General features: G+C 37.5%; 1 protein-coding gene across 3 annotated transcripts in view; it reads left to right on the top strand.

Annotated features, from left to right (window-relative positions):
* PPP6R3 (protein phosphatase 6 regulatory subunit 3) overlaps positions 1–7,923 on the top strand; it is a gene marked incomplete at its 5' end in the record, with an annotated part of 39,347 nt that extends 31,424 nt beyond the window's left edge. For 2 of the 3 annotated variants that reach the window (XM_082001046.1, XM_082001045.1), the window contains 3 exons: positions 173–323; positions 3,734–3,856; positions 7,452–7,923. In XM_082001046.1, the coding sequence (XP_081857172.1) occupies positions 173–323; positions 3,734–3,856; positions 7,452–7,503 (326 nt within the window). In that variant the 3' untranslated portion in view covers positions 7,504–7,923. Of the gene's footprint in view, positions 1–172; positions 324–3,394; positions 3,413–3,733; positions 3,857–7,451 lie in introns of all 3 variants that reach the window. The other variant, XM_082001047.1, reaches the window with a different exon arrangement.
* Between the last annotated feature and the right edge of the window lie 11,231 nt (positions 7,924–19,154).

The following is a 19,154-nucleotide window of genomic DNA, read 5'->3' as shown; positions in this document are numbered from 1 at the left end:
GCTCTATATATGTGTATAGTGGGGGATCGCACAAAAGTGACTTTCTCTGTAAGGGAGAATTCAAAAAATGTACAAAAGTGCAAAAATATTGTTCTGGTTATGTTGGCTTGAACGCATACTCATGAAATAGAAATGTAACCAGCCATGTACTAAATTACTTCTATGTATCTAGCCCCAGGAAGTGTTGCTATGGAGGCCAGCTCAGATGGAGAGGATGATGTAGAAAATGCAGACAAAGTAACTGAAACAGTAATGAATGGCAGCATGAAGGAGACACTGAGTCTTACTGTAGATGCTAAAACTGAAACGGCTGTTTTCAAAAGGTGAGAATACCTATTTATTGTCTTCCCACCCTTGTAAAATAATCATTGTTGATGGAACACTATATGTCATCAAAAAGAATTCTTTGCAAGTGATAATTCCTGAGGCTTTAACTAGAAACCTTCTTCCAAAGTAATTGTTTTGAAGTTTTACTTCTAGTTGATTACTATAACATATGACTTTCCTTATCAAGCCTTAATTTCAGCGGAAGACTGACTTAATAGCTTATGACCGTGATGCATATTATTGTGCATTTTTTATGTACAATTGTGCAATTAACTGTTAATAGAATGTCATAGCTAAGCTTTTTTTAATTGTGCACAGAATTGTTAGATTTGGATTGGAATTCTATCCCTCTCATCCCGGAGGATGGAGGACATCAAGTTGAAGGCCAGCTAGGCACTGCTCTTGAGAATAACTCATTAGACGTTTGGGGTCATCACTGTTGGTGTCAAATCTGTTCTGGACTACAGGTGGCACATAGAATTCTAGAATAAGCGGAAGAGCAAACTCCCTAATTTTGGTATCTTCTGATACAAAGTGTTTGATTCAGGAATAACTGTCTTACAATATGGTTATATTCCATATTACATATATCAATATTGTGATATTCCCATCCTTTTATGGGATAAAGCACATTTCTGTTTAGTCTACTTGAGATCGTGTCTGTTAAGATCTTGTGATCTTGGATTTAATGGTCAAGTGTTTTTTATTTAGTATCAAACATGTATGTAGGGAAACAGAGGCTACAGTCTGGCCTACAAAAATAATTTTGCCTTTATTGATTGAAGCTGGTGTGTCATGCCCCCTGCCCCATCTTGATAATCATAACATATTACTAGCATTTTGGCATGCAACCCTCCTCTCATTCTTCTAAAATAATTTCCTAGTATCTGTCCCTATTCTAGCTTTAAATAGTGAAAAGGAATTGTCCGTATGTCTTGGAAGTTGCTTAAAATCCCGGTCTATTTCAGTAGAAAAAACTTCCCAGTATTAGTCCTTACATTGCCCTTCTTTTAATTAATTTTATTCTGTCCCATTAGTGGTAGTAGATAAGTGCTGTTCATTTTGGATGGTTCAGGAATTGAAACGTATTCAGTCGCTCTTGCTTCCATCCTTTTGATTATCAAAGCAATAAACAACAACTCTCATCTCTTTTGGCACCTGACTTCTGATGTTTTTCAATATGGAGGAGGGAGCATTTATGGCTGCACAGCACTTATAAATCAAATGGCATTGTTAGAGGAATTGAACCAAAGCAATTTAGAGGAGGATTGTGACTCAGTGCAGACCGATGTGGCATGGACCCATAGTGCCTTGCTGTCTTAGTAAATGGTGCATCTGCTCTCCAGTTTATTCTGTATTTTGGGGAACGCTTTTATATGGTCTGCACTCCTATTGTGTTAAAAGTTTACAGTTGGATTTAGTTATCCATGGTGTTTTTACACTTCTCCTTAAACTGCTTTAGTTCACATGCACTTTAAAGTTCTGTGACTTCTCATATTGGTGCAAAAACTAACATGAGGAGGCAGCATGTGGTAGCAGTTCCTGCATGACTTCATGGAATTACCTACTTGAGCTGTGGAGTAAGCACTTCAATTCTGGTACTTAAAAGGACACAGAGGTGCAAAGGGAAGCAATATCATAGAATCACCCAGGTGAGAAGGGAGCTCAAAAGATCGTCTGTGCCAGTCTTTTGTGGGAAAGGGAGCCTGGATGCACTAGCACTATCTAGCACTCTGTCCAATCACATCTTGAAAACCTCTAGCAATGGAGGCTCTGGGATCTTGATTTGGAAAAGGGAGATTAAAGAAATGTTGGATGCGGCTGAAGTGTGAGGTTTTAAATATGGAGACTGTTCTACTCTGATAGAGGTATGTGGCCTCATACTGAGTCAATGCTCACGTGGCTTTCTTTAAACTGACTTTTAAATATGCCAAAACAACAAATAGGAGAGAAAAGTAGTATTTCCTTTGGAATAAATATCTAAAACAATGATGGGGGAAAAAAAGTCTAGATTAAGGGACAATTAGAGTAGTGAGAAGAGGTCCTACTCTGGTCGGTGTGTCTGGCAAAGTGGATGCTTCCAGACCCAAGTTTTATATAGGTTTTTGCCAATAGAATGTTGATAGTATTGAAATCAATATTGAGCAGGGGAGGAGCATCATAAGTGCAGTAGTTAATTTGTAGAAAGCTACAAAGGACAAAAATGTGGTTTCTGAACTTTGTTCAAAATTGAAAATGAGAAGGGAAGAATGATAGCAGAGACTACTCACTCTTTTTAAAAAAATAAAAAAATTAGGAGACCAGTTCTGATGGTGATGTTTATAAGTATTTTATTTTGAACAAATACAAAGAGTATCAAGGTGAATGAGATGGGGAGATGAGATGGGGAAAAGTGGATCTTGAGGAGAGATTGCAATGCAAAAGACAGTGTTTTTACAGGCTCTGCAGATAGAAAGAGGCATGGGAGGAAAGAAAAGGATTTATTGAAATTTAAAGGATCCATTGAAAGGAAAACTCTAAGAGTAGGAAAAAGAATCAGCAGAGGAAAGTGCCTTTAAAATGTTCCTGACTTCTTACATAAATAGATTTGTTGCCACAGAGGTATAAGATTGATGTTTGTGTCCACTTCAGAGCTACCTTATAACTATCTCTGGCAGATATATGGTCAAATTTGTATTTTAGTGCACTCATAATGGTGTGGGAGAGCGTGGAATAAAGGCAGAAAAACTTCGATTTAGAGGCAGAACAAAAGTATTTGCTAATGACTTTTGAGGCTGCCTAGCTACATGGTAATGTTTTATATAGTGAGAGTGTACTGCTTTTTCACTGAGCTATGGTTTTGTCTCAGAGGAAGTTCATGAAATAGATTGGGCTGCAGTCTTAGTACTGCATAACCCATACATCGTATTTCACTGTGGAGTTATTAGGGAGTTTAATAAAGATGGCGATGAGTTAATGATTCTGTTGATATATTTCATGGACAGACTTTATTAATGCTAGTTTATGAGGGAATTTTGAATTTCTTTTATACTTTCTTCCTTCCATTTTTGCATACTTCTGGCATCAGAGTATTGAAATCCTATCGGTATGTATAGTAAAGGATCATGACTGTGATTGTTACCACTTCAGGCATCACACATTCCTTTTTTTCCTTTCTGATCTTAATTGTAATCACTGTTTTTCCTGCCTTTTTATCCAGTCAAGTTTTAATGGACATAAACACTGGTGCATTATTAGGTGTTTGTAAAGTCTAGAACCATGTGCTTGATCTTCATGTTGAAATCATAACTTAAAATCCATTTTGCATGTGAAATATGGACGCGTCTCCTAGTTTTCTCCTGTTCCCTGAAATTTCCCTATAAGTACACTTAAAAATTAAATAACTTGTTTTCCTTTTTTTTTTAAGTGAGGAAGGAAAATTGTCTACCTCGCAGGATGCTTCTTGTAAATATGTAGTAGAAGAGAATGCAGAGGTTGCAGAAGAGGCTTCTTCAGCTTTGCAGCCTACTAACAGCAGTCCAGAACAGAGGTAACTACATTCAAGGATGCTTTCAATCCTCTACATAGTAGTTTGCATGTTTTTCTACAGGATTGATTTAAAGAGATTAATGAATTCTTGTTAGTTAATCTGATTTTAGCTCAATCTAAACATGTGCTTGCATCTGTTTTACAAAATTCTCACAAGTTATATTTTCTGTTGATTCTAAGAATCTTGAGTTGTCAAAAATGTATTTGCTTTATACTATTTGTCTTGCAGGATGTTGTGAATATCCCCATTCTGTTTTGTGATACCAAGTTAGAATAGTGAATTGATACGGCTATGAAAATGATGATTAAAAAAAATATTAGGGGAGTAAGTTTTACCTTGTCCTGCAAATGTATGTAACTTAAGTCTACCATTTTTTCATTCTGTGCTGCAGAACAGTTTGGGGGCAGTCCACTAGTGCAGCTGTATGGAAAGGAAATAGTGCCCTAAGTCATGCTTGCTTGATAGTGAATCAGTTATTATTTGCAGCTTTCTCTTCGTCAGGTATTAATCTGAATACTTGTAGAATTGGAGGAGATTTTTCAAAGTACATAAATAATTTGTTTCATTTGCCTGAAATATCGAGCAGCCTAGATTGCTCAGTATACTTATTGGAGAAAAGAAAAGACATTTTTCTTTGGCAGCTTGGCTACTAGTGCAGTCTTGGAGAATAATAATTCATGATACAATTCTGAGGGGTCTACTGACAAACAGAGAAAGCTGCTCTTGTATAAATTTTTCTCTTCAATTATCAGATAGTACTGCTTTCTCCAAAAAAAGGCATTTGACATTATTCCTCTTGTTTCATTTCCTATTGAAGTACTTGCTTGGGGGTTTTTTGCCTCCCAGGTTACAATGGTATGGAAACATACACAATCAACTCTTAAGTCTAGTGTTGCTTCACCAAAATCGAATGCATGCAGAGTGACGTTAATCACAAAACGTTAGAAATGCTTAATGCAGATGTTTCATATCTGAGCTAGTTTCTAGATTTTAGTCATAGCACGGATACATCTTTATCCTGAAAGCCTGAAACAATGAGGAGCTTAAAGCAGGGGAGGAAATTTCTGCCCTTGAAGGCAGTATTCAGTGAAGACCTTGCTCTGGAACCTAGGTATTCAGAAGAACTTTAACATCTAAACAAGAGTTTACTGGTTTCCTAGCAGAACTAATGGCTTGTTGAACATCAGGTACGATCCCACAGCCTTGATTTTTGGTGTTGAGGCAAAGGGTGGTATGCTGCCATTTCCTGTTTTAGATGTAATTCAAGGGTACCCAGAGGAACTGTGCTGTCTCAAAGAAAACCCTTGTAAAAGGAAAACCCAGATGTGTGTTTACTAAACCCTGAGTAATCCATAAGGTCTGCTCCTCTTCCTGCCAGGCAGGGCTTGGGGATCAGGGCTGTGCATGCTGCCTTCTTGTTGGGGAGCTGAGGATGTTCTGAATGGGAGCATGTTTTGAAGGGAGAGAGGATTTTGCTTAATTAAAAGCAATTCCAGGAATAACTTTTGCCTTGCAGTATAAACAGGGGTATGATTCTGAAAATCAGAATTCAGAATACATATATATATATACGGACATATATTTTCTGAATCTGTATTTAACCAGTTGTTTTAATAGTTCAAAAGCTGTTTTTTTTCCTTGACTTTAATAAGTTTTAAACCATTATTAGAGAAACATTGTATTTCTCACACAAAATCCTGTGAAATAAGTAATCATTTTTAAGACATTGTAGATGCTATATTATATACCTAGCTTTCTACTGAAGACAAAATTGAAATGCTTTTGTAAGCAAAGATTTATGGGTATAGCTCTACATACAGCACAGAACTCCACTGCATGTTCTCATTATACTGTATGCAGACTAAGAAAGATGCAAGCATGCAATGCTTGATGAAAAATGCAATGCTAATTTAGATTCTGTTTTTTAGACTTGTTCATGAGCTACTATGTCTTACCTCTGTGGTACTGGGTGTTACACTAAAACGCTGCTACCTTTTCCTGTAAGCCAGAACTTTCTACTCTGCGTAAATTCCATAAATTTAATCAAGAAGTGGATTCTAATCAGAAAAAAACCAACCCTGTATACTTAGTTAAATTGGGAAACCTAGAAACTGTCTTTCATGGCCTCTTCTTAATCTGGAGGCACTGTTTTTATCAAGACAATATTTTTAATGCTCATAAGAATTAAACTGTAGGGAAGAAGTCTTTGGATACTAGGTGATTGCCTTTTGAGTAAAGATTCTTGTCTAAACCAACAGAGGGCTCTCAGAGCTAGCAGTTTGTTCGATTGCTTTTGAGTTGCAGGAAATCTCGAGGAACTCCTTTTATTGAATCCATCTGGCTTCAGCGAAGCTCAGTACTTTCTCTAAAGGTGGCTGTCACAGCAGATCCTCATATAAGCACAGTATAAATACCAAGATAAACATAATGGTGCTTTTGGGGCTCCATGCATGTATGGCTAGTGGGAGGAGTCCCCTAGGTAGCTCTTTGGCTGGTGGCCAGCAGTAGTAATCTCTGCTACGAGCCCTGTTCTGTCACGGACTTTTTTCCAGTTAATAAGTGACTTACTGCTGTGTGGACTGTCAGACTTCCTGTCCATGCAGCATTTGTTTCTTACCTTCCAGGTTTCTCTAAAAAGTGTTTACTTTTGTCTAGTGCTGTCTGTCTTTTGTCTAATGTGTACATATTTTCTTTAAAAAGTGTTTTTAGAGCTTAGCAGCCAAAGACTTAGCTAGGGGACTCCTGCTGGTCATGTGCATGTAGAGCACGGACCCAAGAGTGGCTTCTCTGTGATGTACACCATCAGAGAACAGGAGTTACAGGTAACTTTTCTCATGTGTAGTTCCAAATGGTATTTACATTCTTTAAGGGAATCTTCAAATGTATTCAGTAGACTTGCACTGAACAGAAGTTGAAGTTTTTGCCTTTGCTGCTTGTAATTATTAATATTCTTGTGCACTACTGATTTCATCTCTATATTTGTGTTAGTCCAGAGCAATTGAGCCCACATTTACACTAAATTTCTTATCAAGAAATCTATATACTGTTACTGTTTTCACAGGTTTGCTCCTTATTTTCCTCCATATGTCCTGAACTTTTCTTGCTAATGGATTGACATTCGAAGTATTTGTGAAATGGCAGTTTGTAGATTAGATTAGATTAGTAACTAAAGCAGTTTTTTTAAGACACCATTGTTTTTCCTGTTGTGTTTTAGCTGCTTACTTTCAAACGCAATCTTAAATACTTCCGGTATCACATTTCACCTCACAGAATAAGATTTGGAGAAGTATCAGAAATGTGGGTTGCATTAGTGATTCTCTTGGGGAGATACCGCATCTCTGGAGAACACTTAGTAGTTAATAAAGATCAAATGCTCTTCAGTGTGCTCAGTTAAAGTGCTGTGCTTAAGTAGGCGATAAGGACTCCAGAAATGCTGGACTCCAGAAGATAAATGGGTTTCCTCTCTTCAACTCAGGGGTCATGCTACACATGATCTGGGATTGTTGGCTTTTTTTATTTTTTTTTAACACCTACCCAGATTTGGTTTGGACCCTTCTTGTTTCTTGTATACTTACATCTTTTTTTGGCCTCTTAGGACTGATCAACACACCCATTTAGGAGAGTCATCTGTTAATGGCCCTGTATGATATGTGATATCTACTACCTTGGCTGAAGACAATGAACTGATATCCAGGTGTTTGAGTGTTTCTTGAGGATTTCATCTAGACCCTGTTGAAGCCAGTCACTGCTGCACTAATTTCGCAAGGGATCAGGACCAGCAACGTTTATATTCTAGATTTTAAGACATTGTACAGAAATTCATAAGTGTAAAAATATTGCACATTGAGAAATACCAATAATTTTTGCGTATGTTTATATTGTATTGTTCTAAATAATGGGTGGCCTGTGAAATAAGATCCTGCTACCCATGCAATGACAGTAGTGTTACTATAGTTAAAATGGCTGTAAGAATAGTTTTATAAAAAAGTGAATACACAAATCTAATGTATTTGAGACATAACTATTTGACGATTAGTGTGACCAAAGTATTTAGAAGTTTTCATACACTTTTCACCTTGTAAAAAGAAAAGAAAAAAATGAATTAATGTTTCTTCTGAAACTGAAATGCCCTATAAATGTTATTTTGGTTGTTTTAGCTTACAAAAGTGATTTAAATAAGAATTTTTTGGTGTTCAACATTTTACAACAGTTTTTTTAATTGGTAATTGTTTTCTGTATTGTTTAAAGCAGATCAAAAATGTAAGTCTATTGGTAGGTATTTTAAGTATTTATTGCTACAACTTAGTTGACAAATTGATGTTACTGTAAAGCCATATGTTCTGTTAAGTCTTGTTTGCTTGAAACAATACCTTACAGGTGAAACACTAGAATATTTGAAGTGCACATGGCTTGTTGTGTTTAAGTGATTCACCTGCCTTTTAACCCATTCACAAAGATTTAGTTTAATACCAAACATTATACAGTGGAACATTTCAGAACAATCTGCGTATTTAAAACGCTATAATCCTTTTAGACAAGTCAAGTAAATTAAATGCCCATGCTGCTAATGTAATTACAGTACATGCATTTTAAAAGTATATAGTGTTTTTAATACAAATTTTGGCAGCAGAGCATGTTAATTGTTACTTTCACTGTACTGATCTGTGTGAGGCTTTCATTTGTATGTTCTAAACCAGTTTTTTCACAGCTGGTTTGTGTATATATATATAGTGATTATGGAAACTAATTCTGTGTAATTTATAATTTTCTATGTCAGTGTAAAATTCCAACAGCCTTCTCAAACAAACAGAAGCAATATACTGTATATTGCCACATTGTCTGGTGAAAGGGTTAAAGTACTTCACCTCCTGCACTTTTAGATGCAAATCCATTTTTGTTTCTGTAATAGTTATAGTCACTTATTTTTTACATCATTTGTTTTACTGACCAGTATTTAAAGCCAAAATGATACTCTGAACAATGGCCAATGATTTATTTTAGAAGGCGTCCCAAGCAACGTGCCTAAACATTACATTGCATACAGAAATAAAATTTTAAAAACCCACATATGTATAATAGCGTTGCTCTTATTGCTTCCTCTCTTGTATTTTCTGCAGCAAATTTCATTGGCACTCATCATTGCAAATTGTTACAAATGGATCAGTTGTGTGAAAATGGAAGGGAAGAAACACAGTATCATAGGTGGAATTGGTAACTATGGTTGCCCTTTTATTTGTACTTTATAAATGATGGAATCCAGTCAGTTTCTAAGTTGTTTCTTCTTCAGTTCAGAATTGCTTCCAGATCAGCTTGACCAAAAATATCTGTTAGCTTTAAGGTTGGCAGCTGTCCTTTCATCACTTTCTGATCTGATATTGAACAAGCAGTTTTGGAAACAAAACCGCTCATTTCAACACGTGAATTGCAGTCCAAGTAGAAATTCCAAATACAGGAGACCAGTGTGTTCGCTTTCATAAGTTTGATGCTTATAAGGAATACAACTTCTGTCCTTTCCAGTGGAGCTATTTGTCCTTTACTAACAAGTTGAATTAACTAGCTACATCGTCATGGAAAGTGAGGAGATGCAGCAAATTAGTTGAAACTTTTTCAGTCCCACTGCCTGTGGTTAGCAAAGTCTGCTACTACCTTGTCCTTCCTTCTGTTAATGAACTGTCATATCATTCCACTATCCAGTGCATACTTAGCTCAAAATTGAAAGAGGGGAGCATTTTGTCCTTCTTCCTTCTGTTCCTGAATAATACCAGTTGAGTGGAGATGTGAGAAGTGATGGTGAATGGAATTCACCCTTCAGTGTAGTTTGCACCCTTTAATTAGAAGGCAATAGAGATAAACTAGGTTGGCTTACCAATGCTGATTCCAGTGGTCTTGAAGGTTCTTCCTTACTGTTGCATTTATTGTCAGTTTTGACAGCTTGTGTGGGAGGTGAGTTAAGCCTGGGATTTAACCTGGATTTGGTGTAGTGTGAGCTTGTTCTGAGATGTAGGGTGTGTTTTACCCTGTATTACTTGTACAAGGAGTCCTGAACTTGAAGGGAAGGCTTTGGAAGTGTGTTTTTGGAGGGTGTATGGGTGTGCACACACCTTTTGCCATCTTTTACCAACACTTTATGCTGCTCACATAGGCTTACAAAGGTTTGAACATACTCGCAGAGTTCTTCTGAGTGGCTGTTTTACACAACCTGTTTAATCAAATTTGACTTGCATGCAGTGGAATTTGAGTCATCTTTACTAAAAGATATTTTAATGCATTTGTGAGATAAACTAACGTCTAATACCTTTGTATAGGTTTGACTTCCTACAGTATATTTAGCAGCAGTTAGGATGAAATAATCTTGCTTTGAATGGCTCGTACTGAGAATATACATTGCCACATTTCACAATGCTCTTGGAAATAGCTAGAGACTCAGTTACTTGAAACTGAGAAATAATTATGTCAGTTGATACCAAAGGGCAATGGATTTAACCCTCAGGACTTCTCTGGTAAAGGATTTTTACCCAAGCCAAGAGCATGTTGCAAAAGTGGCTAGACCAGCATATATGCCATAGCTCATTGCCTGTTCAGATGTGTGGCTCAGTTACCTGCAGAGTGGATGAATCATGGCATCTTGACCAGTTAAACCATTATTTTTAGGTGTAAGCCTTGTACTAGATTTTATAGCAAGATTATTCCATTTAAGTAAAAGTGTAAGCCATTGTCTTGACTAACATTATTACTGTTAATTAAGCAAGTATTCCCCCTGTTCATTGAGTTGACAGGTAGGCACTGAGAAAACAATAGTTGAAACAATTTCTCATCATTGTAAATGCAACCCAGTGTGACCACGCTCTTGAATGAAACCTACCTTCTTGCTCCTGTTAAGCCTTGTATCTACCTCTTGAAAACAGTGAGTTCTGTATTGTCATTTGCATACTCCTGGGGAAACTTACTGTGACATTCTTTGTGTGAAATCTGCTGAGGAGTTATGAAAGATGAGGAAGATGAATCAGGCTGTTACTGTCGTTCATTATAAACTTATCTTCCTGTTCAAATTAGCTTTAATTTCCTTGGACATTGTTTTGTTTTCTGACATACTTTCTGATATAACTGTATAAGATGTATTTATTGTATATAACTGATGGCTCTACTTAAACAATCACTTCTGACTGTCTCAGAACAAATAGTGCTTTCTCCAGTGTAGTATAAGTGCTTCAAGTTTCATTATAAAATTGTCTGTATTGTTTCCCAAACCAGCATGGAAAATAGAAGTTAATGCAACAGCAACAAGTCTTTTTTGTAAGTTTTTAACTTCTGCCTTTTAGTTTCTGCATCTTGCTTCCTAACAGGTAAGGATTTGGCATCCTTCTGCTCCATTATTGTTTGAATATGTAAAGTTACAGCATAGAGGAAGACTAAGGCAATAAAATTAAAATTAAAAATACTCTTAGCATAAAAATGGAGGCATCTTCCTGCCTCCGTTAGCTAGGACAGTTCAGGAAATCTTTTGGGCTTGCCCAAACCTGGCTTGGCTTTCTGGTTCAAATTTGTTCCAAGCCTGTGATTTGCCCCATGTTTAGTCTTGGTTAATGACTAGTGTGTAATTACACTTCAGTTAATGACATCACAGGGAAGTCAATGTGTGCTGCTTCTCTTCTGCCACAAGCTGAAGCAGTAATGAGAACTGTGTTTTTCTAGTAGTATTTTTCAGGATTTCTTTCTCATAGATGAGTCTAGGCTTAGTGTTTGATGCATCTTTTTCCATTGGAGAGGGGAGCTTTTTCTGTATTTTTATCTTCTCTACATCAGTAAGTACCTCAGAAAATGAGGTCGGATTCCCTTTAGTTCATCTTTCTGGCCGTAGCTTAAGTACTGTAATTTTGATTCTATGATCTTCAGAAGGAGTGTTCTCCCTTCTCATTCTGGATCTCTTCTGAATGGTTGTGGGTGCTTTTCTATGATGTGTGTTTTCTGCATCTTCAAAACATGGGTTCTAAAGAATAATTTAGATCGTGATTATTTGTTGGCATACAGTCATCCAGAGTAAGAGAACCAAATCTTGCCTAGCTCTGTGGTTGAGTACATTTTCTCACTCATGTCTCATGAGATTAAATTTACTCATTTGCTTGGGTAAAGTTTATCTGGTTGTCTCACTACTTTAGTCTGTGGATGATAGGTAGGTGGATTGGTGGTTGATTCTCAAGGGCATAATACAGATACTTCTACTTGTTTCTCTGTAGTCCTTTCAGAATTAAGTAGCTTGGAAAGATAAAAGGGCTGAGGAAGTGTGCAGCTCTTTTTTAAAATGCTGGTACTGTGCATGTCTAGTTTGAACTACTCTGAAGACAAGTCTCTGAACTCAGGAAGTGGTGGGTGACTTCCTAATAACTAGGTTGTTTCAGGTGTGTTATTTACATGATTCATACATAATTCATATTGATTTCTATGTCTAAGCACTTAAGACAATTTTTAACTAAACTGTATAAATTAATATAGAGAGGTGCACACATCAATGGGTAGGTAATAGTCTCTTCTTACCACAGCCAGCTGCAGTTGCACTGAACTGTGGAATACTAGAAAGAAGAAAGAGGTACTTGTGCATATAGTACAGCCCATTCTGAAGCACTTCAGTAAATATAAAATGTTTTTAAGCTCCTGTTTCTGCACATGTAGACACTTAGTAGTGGTCTATGGCCAACCTGAGTGTAATTTGATAGGAGGAGGAACCAGTGCCTCTGGCTTCTGAGGCCAACTTCAATTTTTGTTAAAGAAGATTTCTCTGCTTCTCTCATAGTCAAAGTACTTGATATATTTGAGCCTTTTTGCAGACATGTTTATAGCTTCTCAGAAACTGAGGCAAGAATTTGTATTTGTGATTATTGAGTCAACACTATTTGCTTCAGCCAAAAGTGGTTCATCTGTAAATTTGTACTGATGCTGTTAATCTGTTAACTGCTATGCTTTTGCATGCTGCATTAAATTCTTCTTCATAAATGGTGGTATCTAACTGCTGCAGCAACTGGCACCAGTACTATACTCAAGAATACACTTGACAGGTTTACTGCAGCTTTGAATTTGGTGTTGCACAGATGAACACCCTGTGTGGGAAAGGTAGGATCTATCTGATGTGGTAGAACAAGCCTCCAGCTTCTCTAAGGAGTCTAATGGTCCTGAAATGCATCCTGAAATGGGTCTAATGCATCCTGAAAACAGTCCAAAGGAAGTAAACTCACCTGCTGTTCATTAGGAGCTTCTTGATCTCTGCTGGAGGAACAAACTGGCCTTGACTTTGCATTAAGGCCAGAGAACAGTGGCTACAGATAGTGCATGCAGGACCTTGTGCCTTCAGCCATCCCAGTGTCTGAGCTGAGCAGGTTGCATGGAAACATCTCTGCAGATGACTGAGCTCTGAAGGAAGCTTTCTTCATATGGTAAGGCATACCTAGTGGGGTTCTCCAATTATGATGTAGAATGGAGTATCTCAGCAAAAGGCTTTCATTGTAAAACTAGGTGCAGGTTAATGGTTATGTTAAGCTTGAATTTGAGGTTAGGCTTGAATGAGGGTGCTTGGTGCTCTTTCATCTGAGCTATTCTCCAACATCCTTTTCTGTCATATGAGAAGGTATGGACTATGTTCTTAAATGGCTAAGTAACCAGTTCCTTCAGTGAGAGGGGTAGCTGCTACTTCCAAATGTATTCTTGTGCCAAGTGTCTGTAGAGGAACAAGGAAAGCGTTGTTGGGGTAGTGTGATGGAGTCATACAGAAACTAGACACCCAGTTACACTGAAACATATTTATTGGGAGCAAGAAATTCTTCACGTTCACTAATGTGCAAAGTCTATCACAAAAAGGTTATAGGTAGGCAACAGTCAAATGGGAAGATCATCTCTATTGCACATGTCAAGATACTGGCTTAAAAGAAGATAAATGTTTGAAATTAAGCAGGGGAAGGGGATTTGGAGCTTTTAATCTCAAGCAGGCTCTTGTTCTTTTTGGTTATTGCAACTCTTAAGTGAGCTAGAAAAAGGTTAAATCTTTCTAGTTGTCTAACTGCCTGCAAAATAATGGATGGCTGTAAACAAGAACCTCTGGCCTTGTGCTCCTGGGAGAATTTTTTTCAAATAGTTCATGAGAGAAAAATGAAATGTGAGTTGCACTAGGAGAAAGAAGCAGGATGCACGTAACTGAATCATCTGAATAAGTTGTTAATATGAAGTTAGAATTTATACTGATGGTGTGGGCTGAGTATTATGTACTGAAATTTGATGCTTTGGAATGTGAAGATTTAGAAACTCAATCGCTGCTACTAGATGAAAATTACAAGGTTATTAGATTTCTATTGACATCAGTTGTTTTAAGAGACTTATTCTGTCTCGGCTTGCTATGAGGACTGCAGATTTAGTCTTCTCTTACATGTAACAAAAGATATGGACTCTGATAACACGACATGTTTGAAAGATTAAAAAAACTAATTATAGTTAATTTTTAAGATTATTTTTGAGACTGTCATAACACCCAACCAGGGTATTCCACAGGCTCTTATCTGACTGTAGAACTTAATATGGCCTCTGGACGTTTGATTTGCTCCAGCTTTGATCCAAACTAGTATGTCTCTGCTTGAATACTGCTGCTTTTGACAATCTTCAGTGTATGTTCTCATAACAAAAAAGCTTTTTTGACCTCAGAGTGGAAAGGGTAATAGGGCAAGAACAGGTTTTTTATAAACAATGTATGGCCTTGATGTGTGCTACAAACCTCTAAGAATGTGTTAGAAACTCAAGCTTTTCTGTTAGCTACAGCTTTTCTGTTGAGGAGAAATAAAGATAATGAAGTTAACTACTAAGCTGCCATGCATTTATTAGATCTGCAGCTTGCTGAATATATGTGTAAGTATTGCTCACTCCTTTGCTGCTGCCATAGCAGCTTCTATAGTGACTATGGATGGAATTGATGAAACACTGCAGTAACTATACTGCATGTATACTACTTGAACCTTGAAACAAACTGCTCTTACTCTAAAAAGTGAAGGAGAGAGCAGAATCTGTCAATACTGCCTAATACTCTTCATTATAAGAGACTTGTATCCCTTTTGCATTAAGAGCTTTATCACCAGGATAATTTCTTGCAGAACTTAAGGAAAAGGAACAGTGCTAGAGATGAGGGCTTTTTTCTACACTCAAAAGATGACAATTACAAATAGGGTGACATAAATAATTACAGCTTTGAATTATTTTAACAATACATATAGCGCTTGCTTTCTATGCATAAAGAATTCTGGCAGTGTTGTATTTGGCATTCTCTTTTTTCCTGATGTTTCATGGAAGATTTCACAGAACTAAGATTTGGGACTGTGCAAAGATAGAATGTAATGTTACTAGGACTGCAAAAATCACATACCCAAGACATAGGTATTTATGAAGTAAATCTTCCTTTTCTTAGATGTTAGAAGCTAAATAGAAATGAAGGCTGATAAGTAAAAGCATGCGGGCAATTCAAAACATCTCTTCTGCAAATGTGTATAACAAAGACTGGAATTTCACTTCATTCCTACTGCTGTTGCTTTGAGTCTGGTAATTTCTCTCTGGTGAATGTTAGTTATATTTATTGACAGCTTTCAATCAGATCTGGATAAAATAACTTACTAGTAGCAATCAAAAAAGCACACCATTTTAGTAGTCTAGTTTGTAACTGGTAATAGGTCTAAAATTCAGAAGTGGCATATATAAATCAAGGCAGTGATCTAACTGAAATAAAGCTGTTCTTACCCCATATCTGAAGAGTTAAATGATGCAGAAAAAAGGTTTTACAACTTCTGTCTTCAGCTTACTAGCTACCCATACAACTGCAGTGCCTTGCATTTGAAATCAGATTTTGGAAAAAAAAAAACAAAACCAAAACCAAAAAACCAAACTTAACTGCACCACCACATCTACAGTATGATGCATCACACTTACTTAACCTTTTTTTTGGATATCACTTAATGTACTGCAGTTTTAATTGTTTGCCACAATGAGGAACTAGGTCAGAAATGCACAGTTTATCTCTAGTATTAATGTGAAATAGAACTAACTTCTAAGAACTGATTGAGAGTCTTCTAGCAACCAAAAACTCATCAACTGCTGAGCCTTTAGACTCAAACTTCTTGTAGTCTTGTTTCCTTAGATGTTTTTTTTCTTTTCAGCCCCCTAACCCACTTAAGCGTGCTAGATCAGCTTGAACTCTGGGTCTGTCACATGCTATGTGAATAGCTCAGTTTAACTTTGAGTTATATACAGCCTAATTCCAGGTCATTTATGCTTAAATTCTTGTTCTATTTCTCTTCCTTCCCCTTGCCCACTTCTTGAGAACTGGCAAAATGGTAGAAATCCAAATAGGAGGTATTTTTCCTCTCTAGGACACTGAAGTCTGCCTGTTTAAGAAGATGAAAAGAGCCTGTTCTGCTTCAAGAGGAGTAAGAACTGACAGCTGGGCAGTGAGAAGAGGCTTGCTTGAGATCTGATGCCCAAGATGATGCAGAACACTTAAGGGGTGGCAAACTCCCCAGATTTCCAGCCCCCATGGTTTTCAATGAGTTTAATTTGCAGGATACTCATACCCTGCAGAAGGTGAGGCTCAGTGAAGGTCAGTATCTCCCTTTGGTAGTAACCAACACTTGAAAACCTTCTGAGCTGCACAGCCAAGTTGCATTGTAACCAGAAGGGAAAACATGACCCCTCATCCCATCCCATGTAATTTGTTTTTTCCCCACTATGCATTTCTACTCACTTTCTATGGATTTAAAAGATTCTAAGCCATTTTCTCTAATATATTTTACTACTGTCACTATCTTTAAAGGAAGACATTTGTTCAGTTTAAAGATACAAACTTGTTTATAACAGATTACATGTGTTAAAAATAGAATGCCTAAATGGGCTTGAAATTAAAGCTTTTGTTATTTTCATCCAAGTTTTACAACCGTTTATGACCAGAGAATCAATAGTGGTGGCATGTTCTCAAACAGCTGTTAATGTGATATAAAAAGATGTAGCTACCTTTTCAAAAACAGTATAGGGGAAAAATGCCCCCTTTTCATAGATTTGAGTACAGCTAATAAGCAGCGTAGTAAAACTCCTCAATTACATGTAGCATCCATCATGCTGTAATCACTGATATAAATCTATGACTGTTGTGGCCATGAAAGAATAAGGAAGGAAGGAAAAGCTAGTTTTACAAGAAAAGTTTTTAAATTCTTAAGTACACTGGAATCGTCTTACTAGTGTGGACTATCGTCTTACTAGTGTGGACTAACTCCATATATAAAAAAAAAGGTAGGAAAAAAAACCAAAACAAAAATCAGCAGTACTGGAATTCTGTCAGGGAATTTGTAATGCTCTCCATGCACTTAAAATAAATAAAAACTCTTAAGTCATTAAACTGACTAAAGCTCAGAGTTGGGCACTTTTACATGGGTGAAACATTTGCTGTAGAAAATGCATTTGAATGATGACCAGGATAACACTTTTTTTGTAAATTACTGGTACTGTGTTGTTGGCATAAGACTAGCATTGTACATTGATGTAAGACTAGCTGGCATTTTTAACATGTAAAACTTAGATTGGCTGTATCCATCTATTAAGACCTTCTCATATTTATTTAGTCTGAAAGAAGTGACTTAATTGGTTTTTATTTTTGAGAAGGCAGCATTCCTGAGCTGCAATAGATAGATCCAGAGTGTTCCTCTAGAGGAATCTGCCTCTCCAATGATTGTCAGGAAAGCTTAGAGAAATAGCTGACTCATGTAGCCATATAGTTAACTAAAACTGAATGACACAGGTGGTCCTTTATCAAAAATTATTTGGGTTTTCTTTCTCTAAAATACTCCTCACTCCCATTCCACCAGCCTTTTGATGATAGGCTGACTTAGGATCTATGTTGGAGGAAGCAACAGAAAGACCAGCTTCATAGTTATACTTGTGAATGTCTTGTGATGTGGAAGTCTCGGACACAACGCATACGACCAATATGATCAGGTCAATGCCATTTATTGTCTTGTCTGACTCCAATATATATCATAATTTTCGCTTAGTCACTGTGCACACACTCATGATTGGTTACAGCTTGTTACACACATTATTGCAATTGGTTATATACAAAATATCACGCGCTGTCCACATGCCTCTCACAGAGTCAGGATTAGCTGCCTGCAGGTGTCCATGCACTCCTTTGCTTCCTCTTAGTTGTTTACCACAGCTCCTTCTCCTCAAGGTTGAGCTGTGCAGATGTCCAGCTGTTTACCAGCTTCTCAATGCCACAGCTCCTTCTCCTTAAGGTCGAGCCATGCAGAGTGATCCCAACATCTACCCCTTTTTGTTTATCTATAAACAAAACCTGATGGATCATTCGCAACCCAAGGACTCTGAGGAAGATGGACCAGCTGTACATTCTTGTATCGTCCTGTGCCACGAACTCAGCCCAGCAGTCAGTAGGTGCCAGCTTTACGTGGGCATCCCCACGGAGGCAACGGTGGCCTTGCCGTACACCAGCCCACTGCCCTTTGGGAAATCCCGGTATTACACATTTGCAGAGGAACGAGTTTCAACACATGTGGCCAGCGAGTGTCGGAACACGCCTCGGTTGTCACCTTTTAACACAGGGAGCCTATGGCATATGCACCCGCTGACCAGGCGTGCTGCACTCACCACAGCCATCCTGTCTATTGGTTCATAGGCTTTGTTCACACGGCATCTTACCATAATCCAGCAGTCACATCTCAACTATGGTTAAGCCAATAGAGAATGTTACAAGGCAAACAATTTTAGCTGTACTACTCCTAGCGATGGAAACTACTCCTAGCGATGGAAAAAGCGCCTGCACAAAGCTATGAAAACCAATATCATATCTTACCAAAGGATTTGTGGTTAGAGTGCTTTGCCCTAAAAGCTTTCCATGTTCCTCTAATGATACCGCTAATTTCAGTGTGATTTACCCATACATTTTCTTTTGGCTGAGGTGGCATCCAGATTGTGATGACACCTGATAGTGTCAAGATGTGTCCAATGATGACGATGGTGACTGTTTCACCCATGGTTTTACCCATTTTGCGGGTACCTAACGAGTTCCAGAATCTGTAATGACACAAGCATAACCTCGTCCCCAGGTTAGCAGTTGAAAAGGTCCTTCCCACACATTCTTTTCCAAATTTTTAACTTTTACTTGCACATATTGTGTTAACTCAAACAGACTTCCTGTCATTGCTTTTACATGTTTCTCCTTCCGCAAATAATTTAACACATACAAGGCTTTATTCAAACGTTCTTGGGGTAG

Source organism: Phaethon aethereus (genome assembly GCF_964289735.1).
Source record: "Phaethon aethereus genome assembly, chromosome: 5".
NCBI classification, from domain to species: Eukaryota; Metazoa; Chordata; class Aves; order Phaethontiformes; family Phaethontidae; genus Phaethon; species Phaethon aethereus.
Note: the sequence above shows the minus strand (reverse complement) of the source record. Positions and strands in the feature narration are given on the sequence as shown.